At 51.0% G+C, this 20,887-nt stretch overlaps 1 protein-coding gene across 5 annotated transcripts in view; it reads right to left on the bottom strand.

Annotated features, from left to right (window-relative positions):
- Ppargc1b (PPARG coactivator 1 beta) overlaps positions 1-20,887 on the bottom strand; it is a 107,063-nt gene that overhangs the window by 7,574 nt on the left and 78,602 nt on the right. Inside the window, exons 3-11 of one of the 5 annotated variants that reach the window (XM_050157928.1) lie at positions 15,745-15,957; positions 12,159-12,275; positions 10,443-11,529; positions 9,659-9,695; positions 9,051-9,112; positions 7,240-8,038; positions 4,405-4,480; positions 3,156-3,280; positions 787-941 (exon numbers count right to left, since the gene is read on the bottom strand). In XM_050157928.1, the coding sequence (XP_050013885.1) occupies positions 787-941; positions 3,156-3,280; positions 4,405-4,480; positions 7,240-8,038; positions 9,051-9,112; positions 9,659-9,695; positions 10,443-11,529; positions 12,159-12,275; positions 15,745-15,957 (2,671 nt within the window). The other 4 variants (XM_050157929.1, XM_050157930.1, XM_050157932.1 and 1 more) reach the window with 4 other exon arrangements.

The following is a 20,887-nucleotide window of genomic DNA, read 5'->3' as shown; positions in this document are numbered from 1 at the left end:
TAGCCCTGCTGTAGAGCAATGGGTCCCTGAAGAGAACACCCTACAACTCGTTTCCTGCCAACTTCTTAGAAATGGACTTACCTCAACTTGACCCTCCACCAACTAGTAACACTGTGAGTTCTCAGTTCCAGCTAGCAACACTGTTACTACTCTGACCCACCAACTAGTACCACGATTAGTAACACGATACAGTGTTGCTAGTCATTCACAGAAGAATGCTAATAAACCTACCTCATTCAGATGGCGAAACAGTCTCATAGTGGACTGCAGTCAGGTGGAGTGTCACCTGACCTGGGACCCACCTAGCTCTCCTGATACTCAATGCTGCATCTTGAGGGCTACCATGGGTTCTCCTCTACGAGTAATTCTTTCACAAGTCATGCTTCTTGGGATTTCACCAACTTGTACACAAACAGCAAGGGCATGATGACGGTTCAGACACACTGTCACCTATTAACAGCAAAGCTGCTGCCTGTTCAAGGGTCACCACGGAGTGACTGTAAAAAGGTAGGCCAGCCATGGTGCTGCTGAGCGGCTAAGGGCACGACTGTTCCTTCCTGTAAGAGCAGGAAGGTGACTGTTGTGGTGAGAGTCATTCACAGGTCCAGAGGCCAGAACAAAAGCAACATGGCAGCCACAGACAAAGCGGCTGCAGAGTAACAATGGACAGGAGCTTGACTTAGGGCCATGTTCCGAGGGGCCTTCAGTCTAGGTGTCATTAAAGGAAGGCATTGTGCCTCATGTTCTGGGACTCACTAGAATACAGTTAAGATTTTTCTCTCTTACCGTAGTCAGTGTATCTGGGCCAGCGGAAGTGCCGGAGTCCTCCATAGCTCAGGTGGAAGGAGGGCTCGTTGCGCTTCCTCAGGGTTGCGCCGTTCCTCAGGGACAGGGCAGCATGCTCCGAACACCGGAAGGTGATGACGCCGTGCTTCTCACCTCTGGAAGAAGAGGATAGGGTAAGAGAGGGTGTTTCTAGGCCACTCTGGTGGACGTCAAAAGAGCACGAATCATAAGATGAGGAGCGGAAAACCATGCCGCATGCCTTCTCATGAATGAGGGGCATGAGGCCATGGTGTGAAGCTGTGAGGGTGAAGCCTGGGTTGCCTTGGAGACCCCAAGATGTTGGAGATGCTAGATCCATGGGATACCTGCCAAGGAGAGCTGCTAACAGGGAGTGGAACCAGGCCAAGAGAGAGAAGTGTGTTGTCAACAAGGCTGACTGGAGTTGGGAGATCTGAAGAGTGCTTCTACATCAGACATGGAGGTGCAGAATTTGGAGTTTGCCCAGCTGCGTTTTGGTCTTGCTTACTTGCAGTATTTCCTTACTATGCTCCCTTTCCTCCATTTTGGAATGGTAATGTATATCCGGTGCCACTCTATGTTGGAAGTAGTGATCCCTTTTTAAATTTTTCATTTAACAGAGGATTATAGTTAAGAAACTGCATAAATCTCAGAAGAGACTTTGAACTTTGGACTTTTAAATATTGTTGAGACGATGTAGACTGTGGGGACTTTTGAAGTTGGACTAAATGCATTTTGCATTATGTTATGGATAAAAGCCTATGAGGGCCTGGGAGTGGAATGTGGTGATTTGAATGGGTATGGCTCCCTATAGACTCAAGGGTTTGAATGTTTGGCCCCTAGGGAGTGGCACTATTGGGAGGTGTGGCTTTGTTGAAGAAAGTGTGTCACTGGGGTGGGTTTTGCGATCTCAGATGCTCAAGCTAGACCATGTTGCCTCAGTTGCTCTTCCTGCTGCCTGCAGATTCAGATGTAGAACTCTCAACTTCTATAACGCCATGTCTGCCGCACGCTACCATGTCCCGCTATGAAACCTCTGAAACTGTAAGTCAGTCCCAAATAAATGCTTTCCTTTATTAGAGTTGCTGTGGTCATGGCGTCTCTTCACAGCAGTAGACATCTGAATTAAGACACGTGGGTTTCATTTTCCCCACATCCTTCCCAGCTCTACTTTATTTATATTTTAATAGTAGTATGCTGGTTAGTTCCTGTCAACTAGAGTCATGTGGGAAGAGAGAACCTCAATGAAGGAACCACCTCCATCAAACTGGCCTGTTGGGCATTTTCTTGATCGATGATTGATGTGGAAGGACTCATTCTATTGTGGGTGGCACCACTCGGGGGCTGGTGCTCCTGGATTATATAAGAAAACAGACTGAACAAGCCATGGGGAACAAGTGTAATGAGAAGCACTCACCCATGGCCTCTGCTTCAGTTCCTGCCTTGAGTTCCTTTCATGATAGAGTAAGCAGTAAGCAGAAATAAACCCTTCCCTTTAGGTCACAGTGTTTAGCTAGCAAGGGAAAGCGAACTAGATCAGTAGCCATCAAAATGGAGACAAGGTAGCTGGGCGGTGGTGGTACATGCCTTTAATCCCAGCACTTGGGAGGCAAAGGCAGGCGGATCTCTGTGAGTTTGAGACCAGCCTGGTCTACAGAGCTAGTTCCAGGACAGGTTCCAAAGCCACAGAGAAACCCTGTCTCGAAAAACCAAAAAATAAAATAAAATAAAATAAAAAAAATGGAGACAAGGTATGGAATGACCATTACACAAGAGAAGACTTTCTGGGTGACACATTTTATTATGATTATTGTTAAATAGGAATTTAAAACTCCTAATAACCTACTTTGCAGGCATGATAGCAGATAATTTGGCAATACTTTTCAATCAACAAATCTGTGGCATCTATAGCAAACGTTTATTTTTTAGGCAACTTAGCTTTTGTGGATTCCCTTCCAGATAAACATCTGCTCCCCTAGGTACATGAGGACAAGCCAGGGTTGCTTAGCAGACTGCAGCCCCAGGACTTGCTGTAGAGGAAGGGAGGCTGGTGAGTAACATAGAGATGTGCCACAGTGAGGTCACCAAACAAGAGCATCTTCAAAGTGTCTAAGGGCATTTCGTGGCCCACATGGTTGTCTGCACAGAGGCCTTGACAAGCCCAGGGGCTTCAGCTCTTTCCTGACAACTTGTCAGAGCTCATCCAGAAAGGAAAGCAGGGTTTTGGTAGTACCAGGTGCTGAGTTGACAGAAAGCACGGAAATGAGCTGGCACTGGGTCACGTGTCAGCAGGGTTCATCATGGCCCTTCTCCCACCCCCATCCCTCTCGGAACAGCTGGTCCTAACTCACCTCTTACTTCTCGTCAGCACCTGGCACTCTACAATCTCACCGAACACCTCGAAGCGCTTCTTCAGTTCCCGAGAACTCATGTCACTGGAGAGATTTCGAATGTATACCACGCGGCCTTCGCCCTGCTCAAGGAGGAGGATGGGGAGGAAGCCCGTTATTATTCTCATGAAGTCTCTGTCTAGGCCTGGCTGAGCAGCAACATTGCTGGAGTCAGAGAGAGGTTTTATAAAAGATAAAATGGTGGCTCTCACCATCTCTCCTCCTGGTGTCCTCTGACCCCTACAAACCGGTTGGTTTTGGTTTTTGTTTATTTTTTTGTTTTGTTTTGTTTTGTTTTCAAGACAGGATTTCTCTGTAGCTTTGGAGAACTAGCTCTTCTAGACCAGGCTGGCCTCGAACTCACAGAGATTGGCCTGCCTCTGCCTCCCGAGCGCTGGGATTAAAAGCATATATCACCATGCCTGGATTTACCTGTAATTTGTTGTTGTTGTTGTTGTTGTTGTTGTTGTTTTGATCTTTGTTTTGAGACAGGGTTTCTCTGTGTAACAGCTCTGGATGTCCTGGAACTTGCTCTGTAGACCAGGCTGGCCTTGAACTCCCAGAAATCTGCCTGTCTCTGCCTCCTGAGCGCCTGGCTTTACCTGTAGTCTTAAGTACCTGTTGCACAGCCTGTGCACCCACACACTCACCTTCCGAAGCATGGCGACCAGGGAGGCTGCTAGTCCTGTTTCTGTTATACCTCTCCTCCCTCCTTTCTAGGGCGATGATGTAACTGGCAGGCTCCCAAAGCAGCTTTGTGGGCAGCCCTGGCATCTAGGGACAGGCTCTAAAAGGATCCTCCAGGTGTTTGGAAGATGGAATCGCCCTATTAAAGGACCCTTATGAAGCAGAAGGCCCTATTCTCCTGTGTCCAGACGAATAAAGTGAGGCTCAAGGACACTGTCCACTGTCCAAGGACACACAAAAGGTACAGCCTGTGACCTGGTCTGCCCAGCCTATCTCTACTTGACCTCCACCACCTTCTGTCTATATACCAAGGTCACTCAAGTGCTGGCTTTTCATGGTTCTACCTTTAGTGGCTTTTGCCTACCCTTGTTATTTTCAAATAAGACACCTAGTTATGTCCTCCATGCAGGCTACGGTCCATTATTCCCTAGGCAGAGGTAGAAGGCTGGTGGGCTTAGCATTTCCTGATGTCCCTGCCTTGCCCCCATCTGCTCTAGGCCCAGAGACCCCAGAGATCACTTACGATGGCCTTTTCCTGCCGCTTCCTGGCATGCCGGGCACGTGGAGTTCCGTCTGAACAGGGACCTCTGCTCTCACGTCTGTCAATAAACAAGCCAGATATAGTACTCAGTCTCACTCCTGCAGAAACCCAGCCCCGACTCTGTGGGACTGAACACTGGTCAGGCGTCCTCCGCTGGATCCCAGGCTGAGAGTCCTGGGACTCACCTGGTACCTGACCTTCCAGGCCTCACCTTTCTCTCTACTGTTAGGGATAGAAAACCTTTCACTTCCTTGCCTTACTGACTGGATGGGGGAAAAAAAAAACCCAGGTTTTATATATTTCTATTTTATATTTCCATTTTCCAAAACAAAGTCTGAGTGAAGTTCAAGGTCCAGCTAAACCCAAACTAGATTTACCCAAAACTAGAAATGGGAGAAGCCAGAGCTGGCATCAGGGCTGCTCTAGAACCACTGCCCTCTGATGGTTCCTACTCCAGCTCTGGAGTAGCCTTGTCCATTGTAAAACTCACCATCTACTCTTGTCCGCATGAGGATGCAGCTCTACCCATGGCCTGCCCTTCCCCATATGAGTCTTTAAAAAAATACAGCATAGAGGATGAGAGGATGAGCATTTGAGGCACACAGCTTAAGCCCTGTTCTACTACCTCCCTGCGGGGAGGGTAACCTTGGGTCAGCCAACCAATCCTCTTGATGCACTTCTTCATCTGCAAAACAGGTATATAATATACCCAACTGTGCCCTCCTCCTTGGTCGTCTGTGAGCAGTAAATAAAAATCACTTAAATGCTTAGATTAGTACGGCTCATTTTTTTTTTTTTATTTATCTTCTCTGGCCTCGGTTTCCTCATTTATAAAATGGGGATGAGAAACATGTGTGTCCTCTGACTGCATCTGAGATGCTTAACTAAATAACAGAAGGCAATGCGACCCACTAGCTTTCAAGCCCTCTTCGGTCAAGGATTATCATTCATTGAGACTACAATTGGCGGGCCTTCCCTTCCAGATGGAGACTGGAAGTCAGGGGATTAAGTTGGCATTGTTCAGCAAGCCTCCATGATTTCTTGATAGCCAAGGGAAAGAAAGTTGGTTTAGGGAAGACTGCGGGGTGGTTTTCCAGGCTTTTCAGATATATAGCTCTATGGGCAGTTGAGCAGGAACTGGGGGAACCGAGTCACCCTCTCCAGTGAACAGAAATGGCTATACCACACCAGGCCTACATCTGAGAAGAGGAAACAGGGAATCTATAGTCTCAAGGAAGGTCTGGTCTTAACTTCTGGGGCTCTGGAGTGCAGACCCTGCTCAAACCCATGGGCCAGGTGGGAAAGGAAGTGCTCAAGAACTCTAGGGGCTGCCCTGGTAGATGGGTTCAACACTGGGGAAACTTCGGTGGCATTAGGAACAAACCTTCAGGGTGAAGGGACGTTTTGGCAGACTCTCAGGAAAGAATAAAAGAACCTGCTAGCAAGCCTTGAAGGGTTTTGTGAGACCACTGTGCTGGCGGCTTATAAGCGAAACTTTGGGGAAGCCATCTGTAGCTAACGCTAAACTCAATACTTCTTCTCACCAGTTTGCGGGACGTTCTTTGTGAACCCTCTAAAATGTAGTTGGATGAGGAGAATGGCTTTAGCTTTCTTGGGGTCCTCGAAGAGCTAAGAGTAGCCGGTAGAGATGTGTGCACATAAAACTGAATCTAAGGAAAGGCATCTATGTCTGAATTCTGACCTCAGAATTTGAAAGCTTGTTAGAAAGGCAAATTAGCCACACCCACAGACTCAGATACTCGGCATACCCCTGAAGCAGCAGCAGCATCTTAACAAATCCACCCACACCCTCATCAACTCCATAGCTCTGCTCCAGGCTGAAGAGTACCATCTAGTGGCCACCCAGGCAACATTAAGCACAGAGCTGAGAGCCTCCCAAAGACAAAGCTGGTCCCATTACCAGCTGTGATCAAAGCAAGTAGGAGCTGCTCTCCCCCAAATCTGCCAAATTCAAGGTTCTTGCCTTGAATTCTTGATTCCTCTCGGTGATGGAGTGTGACCAGAGTTGGAAAATGAACTAAACCCGTACTTCTCTCCCAGTTGCTTCCTGTCATGGTGTTTTTGTTTTGTTTGTTTGGTTGGTTTGGTTTTTTGAGATAAGATTCGTCTGTGTAACAGCCCTGGCCGTCCTGGAACTTACTTTGTAGACCAAGTTGGCCTCAAACTCACAGAGATCTGCCTGCTTCTGCCTTCCAAGGGCTGGGATTAAAGGCGTGCATCCACCACCGCCTGGCTTGTTGTGTTTTATCACGGCAATAGAAACCCCTTTCCAGGTCCAGGGCTCAAAGACAGGATGCTTAAAAGGGCTCCCAATGCTCCATGGCTCCCATGGGTCTTTAAGGGTCCGCTCACAGCAGCAAATAATGCAAGGCCAAGCTGGAGATAAACTTCAGCACTGCTTTCAGTGGGGTGCTTTTCAGAGCATAGGCTGAAATTACACCCACTCTTCTTTAACACATTAACCACAAGTTGCTTTTTAACTATGTGGCTGTGTGTGTTTGTATTTTAAAAAAAATCTCTTGACGAATACGAAGCAGAAAACAAGGCTCAGGGTCATTAGGACCTAAAGCGGCAGGTGGCCAGAAGGTAAGGATTCTTCCTTTGCAACAGACCCTGCCAGCCTTGACTTGGTCCAGACAGCCTGGTGCTTGAGGAGCCCATCTTATGGGCTTCTGACTAGGGCTGGGACCTCACATGAAGATGCAACCCCAGTTTCAAAGCAAATTCCTAGGGTTCTCCCCCTCTGGCACCTAGTGGCTGCTCAGGTACCCATCTCCCCAGGGTCACCAAGCATACCTGAAGCTCTTCCGGGTGGCTGGTGACCAGGAGCTACAGGACGAGGAACCAGAACTGGAGCGGCTGCGGGAACAGAGCTGCCGGCTGGCCTTACTGGGTGGGCTCTGGTAGGGGCAGTGGTCAGAGCAGGGAGGGCTGACCCCCGAGTCCTCTCCTTCATCCTCCTCCTCCCCGCCCTCCTCTTCCTCCTCCAGCAGGAAGCTGCTCTCGCCACTGCTGCTGCTGCCGTCCTCAAACACGGTGTCGTACTCGGGGCTTTTACATGAAGCCAGGTCTTCGTCCTCCAGAGCGGTCTCCAGCAGCCCAAAGTGCTTTGTGAGGCTGGCACGGATCTCATGGTCTCTCAGCTGCATGCTGTCCTTAGGGGTAGAGTCACAGCTCTGCTCTGCCTCCCTCCTAGGGGTCTTTGATTCAGTCGGCAGGGAGGCACCCTGCTGGGGCCAGTCATCACGATGGACCCCAACCGGCTCCCAGGACCGCAGCACCTTCCTCTGCAGGGCAGCCTCTGGCCTGAGCACCTGGCAGTAATCGTGGTCTCCAAAGGAGCAGGAGAAGGGGCGCTTCTGCCCAGCCTGGGACACCGGCTGGGCCGTGGCATGCTGCAGGTGGGACAGGAGCTCACTTCGCTCAGGGTGCCTCTTGGGCAGCTTGTGGGAGGCCCCTGGGGTGGCTGGGAGCTGAAGAGCCTCAGGGGAGGGGAGGCTGGGAGCTGTGCCTTGGCCTGGGCTGTGCTTGGTGTCCGGCTTGAAGGGGTCCTCCTCCATGGGCTTATATGGAGGTGTGGTGGGTGGAGTGAGTCCTACCCAGGCAAGAGGAGAGACAGGTGAGGGAATGAATGGCAGGTCTCCTCAGAGGACAGTAAGAGCTCCGTTTGAGAGGACAAACAAGTGGCTGCCTGCTACAACATTCCTACAGGTGGATGGCATTCGTCACTAACTGGTCACCACGCCTAAGCCTGTATACAGGCCTAGAGTCCTCCTGTTCTTAGGATGAGAGGCATCGGCCATCCCTTTGAGACTTGGCAATGGCAGCTAAGGTGTCCAGGTCAGAGATATCTGTCCTTGCCTTACAGCTAATTGTGTAAAGAGCCCTGCCCCAGGAGTACCCCAGCACGGAACAGGCAGGTACCACTGGTAAGACCACATCCTCAGTGTCCCTGATGCTACTGGCTCTGCCTCTGTCGTCTGTTCTTCCCAGTGCACCTCAGGGACTTACTAAAATGCCGACTCCTTTCTCTCTTCCAAAGCCTATAAGGTAGACACCAGGCACCTCTATGTTTTGGTCCTTTGGGGATGCTCTTTCTTCATCCCCACTTGTTCCTTTTGGCTAGACAGGGGACCACAACTATACCCTGTATTTCTGTTCTGTCACACCTTTACTTACACCAATTCTTTGGCTAAGAACACCCTTCTTTGTTTGTCTTCTCATGCTTGTTGGGTCTTCAACCCTTCAGTGGCCCCCTGTGCTGAGTACACCACAGTCTGACCAGGCCACACTGGCCCTCTTATGTCAGCAGAGTTTCTGCTCATACTTTGAAACGAGCACATGGCAAACCATGCTCCTGAGGGGTTAGCCTCACCAGACTGCAGTCTCCTCCAGAGCTGTGTCTATGTTTCCTGACCTCAGCATCACCTCTGCTGCTGGTACCAGCAGTGGAAGGGCTGGCCCTGGGCCTTGACCCTCCTCCCAGCATGCTCCCCATGCATCTCAATGCTAGGGTAGGTAGCTCATGAGGCAGAGGTCAGAAGTGCTCCTCCCCAGGGCCTTGCCAGCTCCCCACAGGCACCCCACCAGCCGAATCCCTAGCTCACCTGCCGTGCCACAAAGCTCCACCGTCAAGGACTCCTCATAGCTCTTCTTGCCAAGAGGGTCGCTGGTAGAGGCAGAGGGACAGAAAGGGAAGAGACTGGTCAGTAGGAGGCTTCCAAAGCCCTAGACTTTTGGGGGGAGCAAAGGACTCAATGATAGACCCTGGTTCTGTCACAGAAAGGGGCCTAGAGAGAACTTGCTGAGGGGCCCTATCCTGGCTGTTAAGGAAACTCAAGCTGCGGTTTGGGGGAAGTATAGGCAAAAACTGGTATAGATTCCTTGCTTTATAGATGGAGCAACTGAGACCCAGAAAGGGAAGGGACTTGCTCCTATCTGACAGCATTGGCAGCCTCCAGTACCCCCACTCCAAAGAAGACTCTTCAGAGTCCTGGAGACAACAGCTTATGAAACGGGTTGACCCTTCATCTTTCCTCTCAGCTTGAGGAGGCTACCTCCTTAAAACACGCTCCATTTGGAAGGAGTCTGGCTCTTGAGGGCTCGAGATGGCGATCAGGGCGGGGCTCGGGGGCTGATGACCTCCCACCCAAATGCATACATCTTAATCTCACAGAATAATGTACCAGTAATTTCTTTTAAAAAAAAAATCTACCTTTGTGACAAGGCCAGCATGAGGCACCTGGGGGAGTCTGAAAAGACATAAAAGAGAAAAAAGAAAGAATAAGGGATAAGACTCCCCATACACATCACCATGAACACTCTCCCCTGTGTGTGTGTGGGGGGGTCCTCACATTTCCAGGGGCACCATGCACAGCTGCTCTTTTACATGACACATGGCCTTGGCCATCTAGGGGAATGGTCAGGCGCAATTCAAATACACTTTGCATTGCTGGGTCCCAATCAGAAGATCTCCTTTCTTTGCAGAAATAAGGGATGGACTAGGCAACCCTTGCTGGCCAAACAATGGCCAGGCATTCTGAGCATGAGGCCCCAGGGCCCAAGCTGTGATTCTAGATGGTTCTGGAGAGGGGTCTTTCACTAAACAGCTCTGAGCCTAGGTCCTCAGTCTCTGCTTTCTATTTGGAACAGATCTGCATATGTAGCCCAGGCTGGTTTCAAACTCTGTCTTCTTGCCCCTGCCTAAGTACTGTATTTATCAACATGCCTAGCTTGGTTTACTATTTAAATGACCTTCTTCCCTATCCCCAAGGAGGCAGGCCTCCTGTTCTTTGTTCACTAGGCATTGCTTTGATAGGCATGAAAATCTCGAAGAGCAGGTGTAGAAGATCTGCCCAATACCCCATTGTACAGAAAGGGCAGTGGAGAGCAGACGGAACCTCATCTAATACATAAAACTGAGGACTTGAATACAGAGATCCCAGCTCCCAGTGGGGATGCTACGCCCACCCCACCCTTTCTTGTGGACCACAGACTACCTCTGGAAGGGGGCCGTGGGCAGCTTGGGTCCTCATCTGTGTCCCCACACCCACTCTCACAGGGGCTTTCCAGGACTGGGATCTGGCATCCCTGGGGGAGCTGCTGGTCTTGACTATCATCTGTGAGGCTGCCCAGTTCCTCCTCCAGGTTGTGGGTCTCTGTAGCCAGGCACATCGAAGGCAGAGCACCTAGGGGCTCATCAGTGTATGTTAGCCAGGGGCCCAGCTCTGGATTCAGTCTCCTGGAACGCCGCACGGGGCACACAGAGCTGTCCAGTTTCCTCCCTAGTTTGGTCCATGGCAGGCCACGGCCTGGTCTCTTCCTGCCCCACTCTTCTTCCTCCTCCTCTTTTTCTTCCTCCTCCTCCTCTTCTTCTTCTTCCTCATCTTCCTCCTGCTTTTGCCTGGTAGGTTGACTGACATCCGGCTTCACCTCCAGCCTCAGAGGGCGCAGGCTGGGTCTAGGCCCAGTGCTCTTAGGGGAAGCTGTGATTCTCACCTCTTCTGCCATGGCAGAGTGGGCAGGGGAGGGCTGATTGTCTTTGGGGGGCTTGGGCCTGGACTGGGGTGTGAGGGAAGCATAGACAGGCGTGGCCAGGCGGTAGGGCTTGCTGACATCACAGAGGACATCTTGAGCCAGAAGTTCCCTTAGGATAGAGAACTCAGTCCAGGTGGCTTTGGGGGGATGCCGGGACCGGGGTGGGACCTGCCTGGAGGGGCTGCTGCAGGGCTGGGAGACCAGCTCTGAGGCCCATTGGGGCAGCTTCCTCTGGGGCAAGCAGTAGGTGTGCATGTAGCGAATGAGTTGTACCATGGACCTCACATCCTCCTGGGGAGCCTGGGCACAGCTGGGGCTAGCCCTGTCCTGTGCTAGGGAGTCTTGGGGAGAGGCTGGAGCTGGCCAGGGGCTCGGGCAATCCTCCCCCACCTCCTCATCCTCCTTGGAGAGGAGCTGAGTACTTGGGCGTGGGGTTGGGGTTTTCACTTTGGGGCAGGGCAGCACCGAGGTGAGGTGCTTATGCAGTTCTGTACAAGGCCGACTCTGAGACCGCAGCATGGGGATCTTCTTGTCCTGGACACCATCCGCCTGGAGAAGGAAATAGGCCACGATGAGCAGGGAGGAGAGCAATGCGTCTCCCTCTGCCTGTTCTGGAAGCCAGCAGGCCCAGCATCTTTTCTCAGGACCGTGGGAATGGCCTGTTCCTTCACTTCACCCCCAGTCTCCAGCAGGGCTGGTACCTGGCAAACTGAATTGCTGAGGAAGAAAGTGGCCACCAGACTTCTACAGGGCTCCCAACCTTGGAGCCTCTGCAGATCCTTCAAAAAAAAAAAGAATAGGGTGAGGACAGGTAAGGGTGTCATCTTTTGTACGCCAAGTTTTAAAGTGGCCAGCAGCTCCTCAGAAAAGAAATCCGAAAACCTCAGTATGAAATGGACAATGACCTCTACAGCCAGTGATGATCCTGTTCCCATCTGTCCCCTGCTCTAGTGTGTGCCAAGATCTGTGTCAAACCTCACAGGTCAAAACACTCGAGTGTGGGAAAGTACAGGGTCCTTTTCAGAGCCTCCAACTATGCTGCTTCCAAGAAGTAGTACCCAGGATTTTGCCTCAGTCAGGGCTGTGTGAGAAACTCAGGTAGACTGAATCTGCCACTCCTAGCCATGGGTGACAGCCACCTGGGGGCCCAGGTCATCTCTGAGCGTATGCAGAAATACCTTGACACAAGGCCGCTGGCTTCTGGACCTGAGGCTGGCCTGGGACCAGGTGGCCTCCTCCTTCAGAGCGTCAGAGCTTGCTGTTGGGGAGGATGTGGTCAGGAGGAGCTTCTGCAGCTGGGAAGAGGGGAAGAGGGGGAGAGGCTAGGGCCAAGCACACTCCGAGACACAGGGCACCACATGCCAGCCGACTATGCCCTGGCCAGGGCCAGAGACCCCCAAGGAGCTAGGTAATGCAGAAAACAAATTGATGTCTACCAAACTCCCAAACACCATTATTCCACAGAGAGCAAAGTTAGTGACCCAGGAGAGCAGGTCTGGGTGCTGCCTGCTCATTTCACTGTGAGGACAATGTCAGTTCATTCCATGTGCCTGTAATAGACAGACATGTATGCACACATAGACACGCAGATGGAGAGGTTAGAGACCAAAACGATGCTCAATATAGGTTCTCCTCTGTCCACGACACTTAAAAATTTATTTCTTCAACTAAATACACAGTGCTCATATATGGTGTGTGTGTGTGTGTGTGTGAAATACTAAAAGGTAGACAATTAAAAGCAAATCTCCTTCCTTCTCAAGGTCCTTTCTCTAGAGGCAACTTCCATTACTCTCTTGTGAGCCTTCATGAGGTGGGCTTTTAATCATACAAGGATACACACACACACACACACACACACACACACACACACACCACGGTGCATGTTACCTCCAACACACTCAACTGCTTCTATACAAGTAAAAGCATGCTAAATTTTAGTTTGTCCTTTCTTCAGCTATTTTTTTCATCTGCATGCGTGTGGGGGCTGTGTTGTTGGGATACCTGAGCACACTGTAAACCCCGAGATTACACTAAGTAAGTACAATCAACCTTGGGTCAAGAGCCGGAACCAGCAACTAGTTGCCAGGAAGTGGCCATAGAGAGCAAGAGGGAGTCAGGAAAACAAATAGAGAAATGCACAGGAAGTAGTAGGGTGAGACTTTGAGTTTGGCGGCCTTTTTGGTTTGGCATGGCAAAAGAGAAGTTCTCTTTCTGGGACGTCGTCAGCTAAGGAGGAAGATCAGCTCCTGGCCTCTCTGAACTAGCAGGTTTTCAACTCAGCATCTGACTCCCAAGTCTTTATTAGTAAAATCATAAGATTAAGGTTTAGTTTGCACAGGGTCACGTGTATCCCAGGCTGGCCCCAAACTTTATAGTCAAGGGTGACTTGAACTTCCTGCCTCTACCTTCTACATGCTGAGATTTCAGGCCTGCATAAACCATCACACCCAGTTTTATGGGCTTCCTATGTGCCGGGCAAGCACTCCACCTACTGAGCTACCCTCTAGCCCTCAGACAGCTTTTGAAATACTGTCAAAGCTCTCCCGCTGGCAGGCGCACAGTTCAACCACCTTGAGAGTGCAGAGGCTGAAGAAAAACAGGCTCCTCCACCACGGCCAAGGGTGAGAACAAGGCAAGAAGTGTCTTGTACGATAGCACCAGGTGCCTCCTGGGGAGCATGCCTTCCTAGCACCCCAGCGGAGAGCCCCAAAGACCCAAGAGTTAGAGAAAGACGACACCTGAACTCTGAGTAGCTAGAGATTACCTAGACTGCAAACACCGCGCTCGTGTGTACACACGCATGCACACACGTACCACTCTGCACCCCGGGCCACAGGGACAAGATCTAGTTCTAGTCACTTCAGCCCCATTGCAGGCAACACCCCAAGCAACCTATTTTCTTCTCTGCCCTGATACAAGGGGCGGGGGAGGGGGGCGCACCCAAAACCACTGGATCTGACACTTTTTTAAAAACACCTCTGAGAGTCCAAACGCTGACCCTGAGAGACACTACTGACCTCATGATATGCGGATCTACAAGAGAGGCTCACTAGTCGCCCAAGTCCATACAGGCAAGTTCTCTGGAATTCAAGGCAAGGCCTAGGGTCTGTGTGACTTCTCTGCCCCCCCCCCCCGCCAGAACTATTATTATGCCGGAAGACTTGACATTTAGTCTGCTTTCCATAAGCCTAACCCAGTGTGGGAAAACAGAATCAATCGGGCAACCAGTATGCAAAGTAGGCAGAATTGAAGGCTCAGGACTAGGACAACCTGTGACCAGCAGGGGTTGCTCTCTCCCTTCACAAAGTTTCCTGCAGTGGCCTGGTAAGAAACAACACTGAGAATTCTTCCTACTAATGGCCTAGTCAGGCTCTGACTCAGCCAGTGTGTCTTAGGTGGGCCTATACGTTAGGCACTGTTCTAAATATTGACCGGTATTACCCACTGTAATTCTCCCGACAGCCTTTGACCCGGGCCCTATTATCTACTCCCAGGGATCAGAAAGCTGAGTCATTGATAGGGTGTGTGCCTGAGGACCCACAAGCTCTCAATGGAAGGCTGAAATTCAAATCAAAGCAGTCTCTTTCAGTCTGGAAGTCTGCGGGACCCCACAAGAGGAAGCCATAATGGGAGCTGGAACACAGTATGTATTGGAACATAGCAGATACTTGGCAAATGTTCCCCCCAGTGCCCTGGGCCCCAAAGGCTGCAGAAGAGAAGGTATGGCACCCTCGTGCACAAGTCAGTACACGCAGGGTCTAACTTGGTTGGCATGCCGACCTGCCATGAGACTCCTCCCCCAGGTCTTACTTTCCCCAGAGCAGAACTGGATGCTCATGGAGGGCCATTCCAGGATCTGAGAGCCCTCCAGGTCTGACAGGCTCTAGATCTCCAGGTGAGTCTCAGCAACACTAGAAGTGGCAGTTACAGAAAGTAGAAGGAAGCCCCGCATTCATACAAAGCTTTGGTAGCCTGAGCCAGAGTCCAAGGCAAGTGTCCTCAATAAGTTGGGAGGTCCAGACCCTTGCAAGACCAGTCAGCGCTGGTCTCTACTGCCACATCTCCACATACATTTAATTTACACTTGTTGGTGTGAAAACGGGCACGACCTCTTCAAAGCATAATGAACCAGAATTTGCATTTCTAGAATTTACCGACTCACACGGGGCAACCAATGACTTCAGTACTGTGAGTGGCAATGGAGCGGTCGACAACAGATGTCCATCAGTCAAAAGGGGAACCATTACATGATGGCACATCCTTACCTGGAAGTACCACACAGCCACCCAGGAGGAGGCAAAGCCCCACACCCTCATCTGAAGGCTTTCCAGAACACACTGCTCCGAGGGAGAAAGGTGCAGAGCAGTTTATAACGTAGGCTCTGCTGGTTTTGTAGTTCGGGGAAAAAAAAAAAAAAAAAAAAAAAAGGTGACGAGGAAAGTCATGTAACAGATCAGTAACCATGGTTACCTCTGGGGAAGGCAATTGTGAGAGGGCTAGGAAGGTTTTGCTTTTAACTGTCCACGTTTCTGTTTCCTGCTTGGGTTTTTCTCCTCTGTGTGCTATCGCCGTGAAAATGTTTGTGTGTAATTTTAAGGTTTAAAACAGAAATAGAACCAAGCCTAACGCCACTGTCCAGGCAGGAAGGGTGAAGGCCCGGCGAGACCTCGCACTCCAGGCTCTCGGCTGAAGCCATGTGCTGGCGCTCAGGGACCCTGACTGAGCTGGAACTGACAGACAGCAGCCCGAGGCTACAGTCCTCACCATAGAAAGCTCATCCACTTCAGACGCTGGGGACAGAAGCCTCTCCAGGGCGGGGCTGGGGGGCGCAGATAAGGGGGCAGGTGAAGCTGGGTCACAGGATGGTGTGTCTCCTTCATCCAGCCCTGGGAAAGCAGCCAGCCCCACATCGTCTTCGGGGATGTCATCCAGGGTCTTGGTGAGCGCAGCCAAGAGAGCTTCATTCTCACTATCAATCTGGATGGAAGAGACAACGGGGGGGGGGGGTTAGCCGCTGTGGGAGACTCAGCTGTTCTGTGTACCCCGATAAACCACCACTGCCTTCTTGCCACCCCTTAACCCGACAAATGTGTTCCATATTCCTGGAACATCACAAACTCAGTAAAGAGGTTGTCAGCTCCGAGAACCGCAGACTTTGATAAGCAGGCTATGGGAAGGGCCTTGCCTGGAGTCTCAGTCCTGGCTCTGCTGCTCCTTGAGCTGTGACCTGGGCAGAAGGCAGCCTACCTGAAAATACCTGCCTCTTCTGTGAGAGACTCGGGTCCTCTCCATCACTGGCAGCAGGGTCTCAGCCCCTTGACCCTGGAGGCCTGGACTGGGCAGAGCCCAACTGTGGATATCACAACTACAACACTGGAAGCCTGCTTGGGCTTTCTTTCAATGGGGTCCTGGGGCTTGTTCTCTTGGCTCGCTCAGGGAGAGGCCCGGGTGCTGGGCTCTGAAGCTGCCGACTCACAGAGACCACACTTACCAACTGTGGGTTCTTGGGTAAGTTAGCCCTCACCTGCCACATAGATACCAGACAGGACTCACTCCAAGGAGTTCTTATTGAGGAGTGGGGGGCGAGGGGGAGCTGGTGCGGGGGTGGTCACAGGTAAGGTGCTTAATGCAGTACCTGACACAAACCTTGCCATGCTATACCTGCTAACTATACCGTCACCTACTGTTGGTTTTCTTATGAATGCCTGGCCTTAGCTTAACTTATTTTGTTTTTGTTTTTAGAGATAGGTTTTCTCTGTGTAGCTTTGGTGCCTGTCCTGGAACTTGCTCTTGTAGACCAGGCTGGCCTCAAACTCACAGAGCTCTGTCTGCCTCTGCCTCCCGAGTGCTGGGATTAAAGGCGTGTGCCACCACTGCACAGGCATTTTTTCTAGCCAGCTTTTTTTTAAAACTTAAATTATTCTGTCTACCTTTTGCCTCCAGGCTTACACTTTATTCTCTATTCTCTATTCCCTTTTTTCCTTCTTACTCTGTAGCAGTGTGGCTGAGTGGTTGGCTCCTGGGGTCCTCTCCTTCTCCTTTTCTAGCTCCTCCCTCTTGTTCCTCTATTTATTCTCTCTGCCTGGTAGTCTCATCTATTTATCTTTCCTGCCTAGCCATTGGCCACTCAGGTCTTTATTAGACCAATCAGGTGTTTCAGACAGGCAAAGCAACACATCTTCACAGAGATAAACAAACGCAGCATTAAAGAATGCCACACATCTGGGCAGTGATGGCGCACGCCTTTAATCGCAGCACTCTGGGAGGCAGAGGCAGGCGGATCTCTGTGAATTTGAGGCCAGCCTGGTCTACAGAGCGAGTTCCAGGACAGCTAGGGCTGTGACACAGAGAAACCCTGTCTTGAAAAAACAAAACCAGACAAAAAGAATGCAACCCATCCTTGAATCATTAAACAAACATTCCACAGCATAAATGAACGTAACACATCTTCAAATATTCCACAGCAGCCACCATTCCAGTGACAGCAACGGGAGTCAGCCCCCACCTCACACCCTTCCTTCCCTTCCCATCACAGGGTGTGCGCATCCAGCACACCCAGAACACCACACCCCTGCCCTCCTAGAGTCTGGCTTTTGCTGATGAGTGGAGTTGGACAGGAGAACAAGGGAGTACCTTTCAGAGCTGGAAAGGGGCTGGAGGAAGCCAGGGGATGCTGGGATAGCTAAACAAACTAACAAGCAAACAAAACAAGCAACAGCAACAACAACAACAACAAATCCAAGAAGATTGCAGGCTGCCTAGAGTGGCCAGGAACTTTCTCTGAACAACCAACACTTAAAGCAAAAGGCTGAGAAAACAAGGCTCAGGCTAAGGGGAGACCTAGGGTAATGGCCTAGGCTTGGAGAGGAACTGGAAAGCTCTGTCGGTAGCATCTAGAAGCTCACACAACACCCTTTTGAGGGGAGCATGATTCTAATCTCCATTTTGCAGAGAAAACTGGTGCATGGATGTACCAGAACCCCGCCTTCCCTGCCCTCTCCAACCCCTGAGTTGCCTCGCCTGGGTCCCAAGCTTGAGGCTGGGGCCACAGACCACACTGCTTCTAGATTAGGACAAGCAGTCAGAAACCCTGATTCCCTGGGTCTGTGCTGGCAGGAGCACATGCTGTCACATGCTCCCTTCTGAGGCACGCTTTCCCATCCCGGGCCTAGCTGTTTATCTTTTCTTCAGGAAGTTCATCTGAAATACACATCTCGTGATGGCCTTTCGGCTGCACTGAATCTGTTTAGGCTATAAGCTTACAGTCAGGGCAGCAGCTGAGTAACTCAAACGGGGACTCAGGGAGAGGAGAATAAACGTGTTTGTAATTTTTAGAACAGAGCTAAGAATAAAAAAAAAAAAGCCAAAAGAAGTTGTTAGTGGATCTGAATCAGGGCTCTGTGGACTCTGAAGCAATGGGGATTCAAGTGACTGACCCCCCACCCGAAAGACTCCCCCAATCCTCAGGCAAGACTTCACAATGCTCTATTTCCAGAACACTTGCTAACTCGATGGGGAATTAAGAACCTGGGACTTGGACCCAGTGATATTTAGGGGATGACCACACGGAACTCTGCCACCAGGGTGGCCCTGAATCTGCACAAGGGGAGACAGAACCCCAGGGCCTCTCCTAGTTCCAAGTCTGGGGTCTGAGAAGCAGCAAAATTGCCGAGCGAAGGAAACCGATCGGGAGCAACAGGGAGACAGGCTGACTTCAGTTTCTTGGGTTCTAGTCACTCGGAATGACGTCATCAGTGCTGGGAGGAATGAGAATTCCCAGGGTGCCATAAATTATCTCACATAACAGAATGTAAGGGCTTTCCAGTGGCCGGGGCGTCAGACAAGCAGTATGCGTGTTCTAGCTCATCTGCTGCATGGACGACTTCCTGTCAGAGCCCTGGTGACACAGGCGGGCTCTAGGCAACAACCTCAACCGGTTACAGCTAGGGCTCCTTGGGAAGCCCGCCTGTCATTCTTTCCACAGGTGGGCTGAAGCCCCCCGAACAAAGGCCTGCCAAAGTCACGTCGCAGGGCAGGGCCACGGATGCGAGAGCCCTAACTCACCGAGCACAGGCCTGGGGTGGAGAGGAGCACACAATGGCAGAGACGAGGCTGAATGGAAGCCACAGAGACTAACAAAAGACCTGTTCCTTGACCCCTCTCCCTGAGCTGCCTAGCTCTGGAATGGCTGGGTGGGGTTAGGAGAAGGGCCACCTTCCCCACACTGCTGTGGCTCCTGCCAGGCCCCCTGGCTGCCCTATGGGCGCCTTTCGATATCACTGGAGCTGGCCACCTCATCCTGCCTGGGCCCATTAGCTTGCTCCCCCTGCTCGGCTTAGAAGCAGAGTGAAAATTAATGGAGAGTTAATCAGCTGAGAAAGGGATATTAATAGACTTGCCCCGCCCCCAGCCTTCCCCAGCTCATCTCAGGCTAGAGGAAAAGGAGTCTTGCAGAAACCTTAGTGAAATGCTCCATTTGGGGGTGGGAGTGGCTTGAAGGAATGGGACAGAGCAGCCCAGAGAGCCAAAAGAACACACAGAGATCCCTGCCTGTCCAAGGAAGCCTTTGTGAGTTTGTAGACACTGAGGAAGTCACCCACGGCCCAGCATGCCCTTCTAAGAGGGTCCACAAATTCCCAGCATCTTTATGGACTGGTGATGTCCTCTGTCCTTACCACACCAAGAAATAGTGATACAGTCCCTGTTCCCTCTTCATTCCTCACATAGGGAAACTAAGGCCCTGTAAAAGGAAGCTTGCCAAGGCCGCATAGGATGAAATAACCAATCATCTGCTTATTCTAAGAACGTTCACTAAGTGCCTGTCATACCCGGGCCCCAAGACTTTGGGACATACAGAAAATGGAAAGCAATGCCCATGTCCCCAAATTTTGTCAACCCTCAGTACAATAGCTTGCTCTCCTTTCTCTTAGTTTGTTGCTGTAGCAACGGTGTCATTAGATTGTCAGAACGGGGCTGACTCCATTGTGCCCCCTCGCAGGATGAAACTAAGTTAATGGCAGAAGCAGGATCAGAACCAATGGACCCTGGGTCTCAGTTCATGGTTTTGGAAGAGGTCATAACACCTACTAACTGGACCCTTACCATGTGCGAAGATTTCAGAAATGAGCAAACCATTGTCTTCAGGGAGAGCACAGACAGAGATGAGTGTCCATGAGCAGAAGTGATCAGGAGGGGTGACCCATGGCTTTATTTATATGATGACTATTTATTAGGGCTGGGCACAATGCTAGACACTGCCAGAGTCTACAATATGCAAACTGAGAACACAGCCCCAGAGTTCACGAAGGGGTGGAGGGATGCCACACACAATGATGGTGACAGACTCTAGTCACATCATCACCCGTGCAGCAGGTGCAGCTGTGTGCAATGGCCTGGGGGAAGTGGGCGTGAAGGGGAGAGGTCCTGGTGTAAGTGCTCAGCCCACTGTAAGGACTGACTGCTCACTGAGCTGGGAGCCTCCGCAGGCTCATTCAGCTCTGAGATCATCGCGCCCGTGACATGACATCTCCCAAGGACTGCCGAGGCTCTGGCTAGGAGCAGTAGGTGTGGGGCCTGTGTAGTCTCCCCGATTTGGTCTCCAGCAGCACGCTGACCCCACTCTTACATGAGCTCTCTGCAATCTGAAAGCCTTTTTGAAAAACATCTGTTCCCTAAGAGAGAGGGGAGCAACGTTGTTTTGGCACCGTGTTTAAGTTTAGAGTTTGTTTGTTTGTTTAATGGAGAGGGCTGGGGAGACAAAGCATTTGCCTTGTGAGCAAGAGGACTGAGTTTAGGGCTCATGTTTAAAACGAAGGAAGGAAGGAAGGAAGGAAGGAAGGAAGGAAGGAAGGAAGGAAGGAAGGAAGGAAGGAGGGAGGGAGGGAGGGAGGGAGGGAGGGAGGGAGGG

The sequence above is a fragment of the Alexandromys fortis genome, unplaced genomic scaffold (genome assembly GCF_014885135.2).
Source record: "Alexandromys fortis isolate MF-2015 unplaced genomic scaffold, M_Fortis_MF-2015_v1.1 scaffold_94, whole genome shotgun sequence".
Taxonomy (NCBI): Eukaryota; Metazoa; Chordata; class Mammalia; order Rodentia; family Cricetidae; genus Alexandromys; species Alexandromys fortis.
Note: the sequence above shows the minus strand (reverse complement) of the source record. Positions and strands in the feature narration are given on the sequence as shown.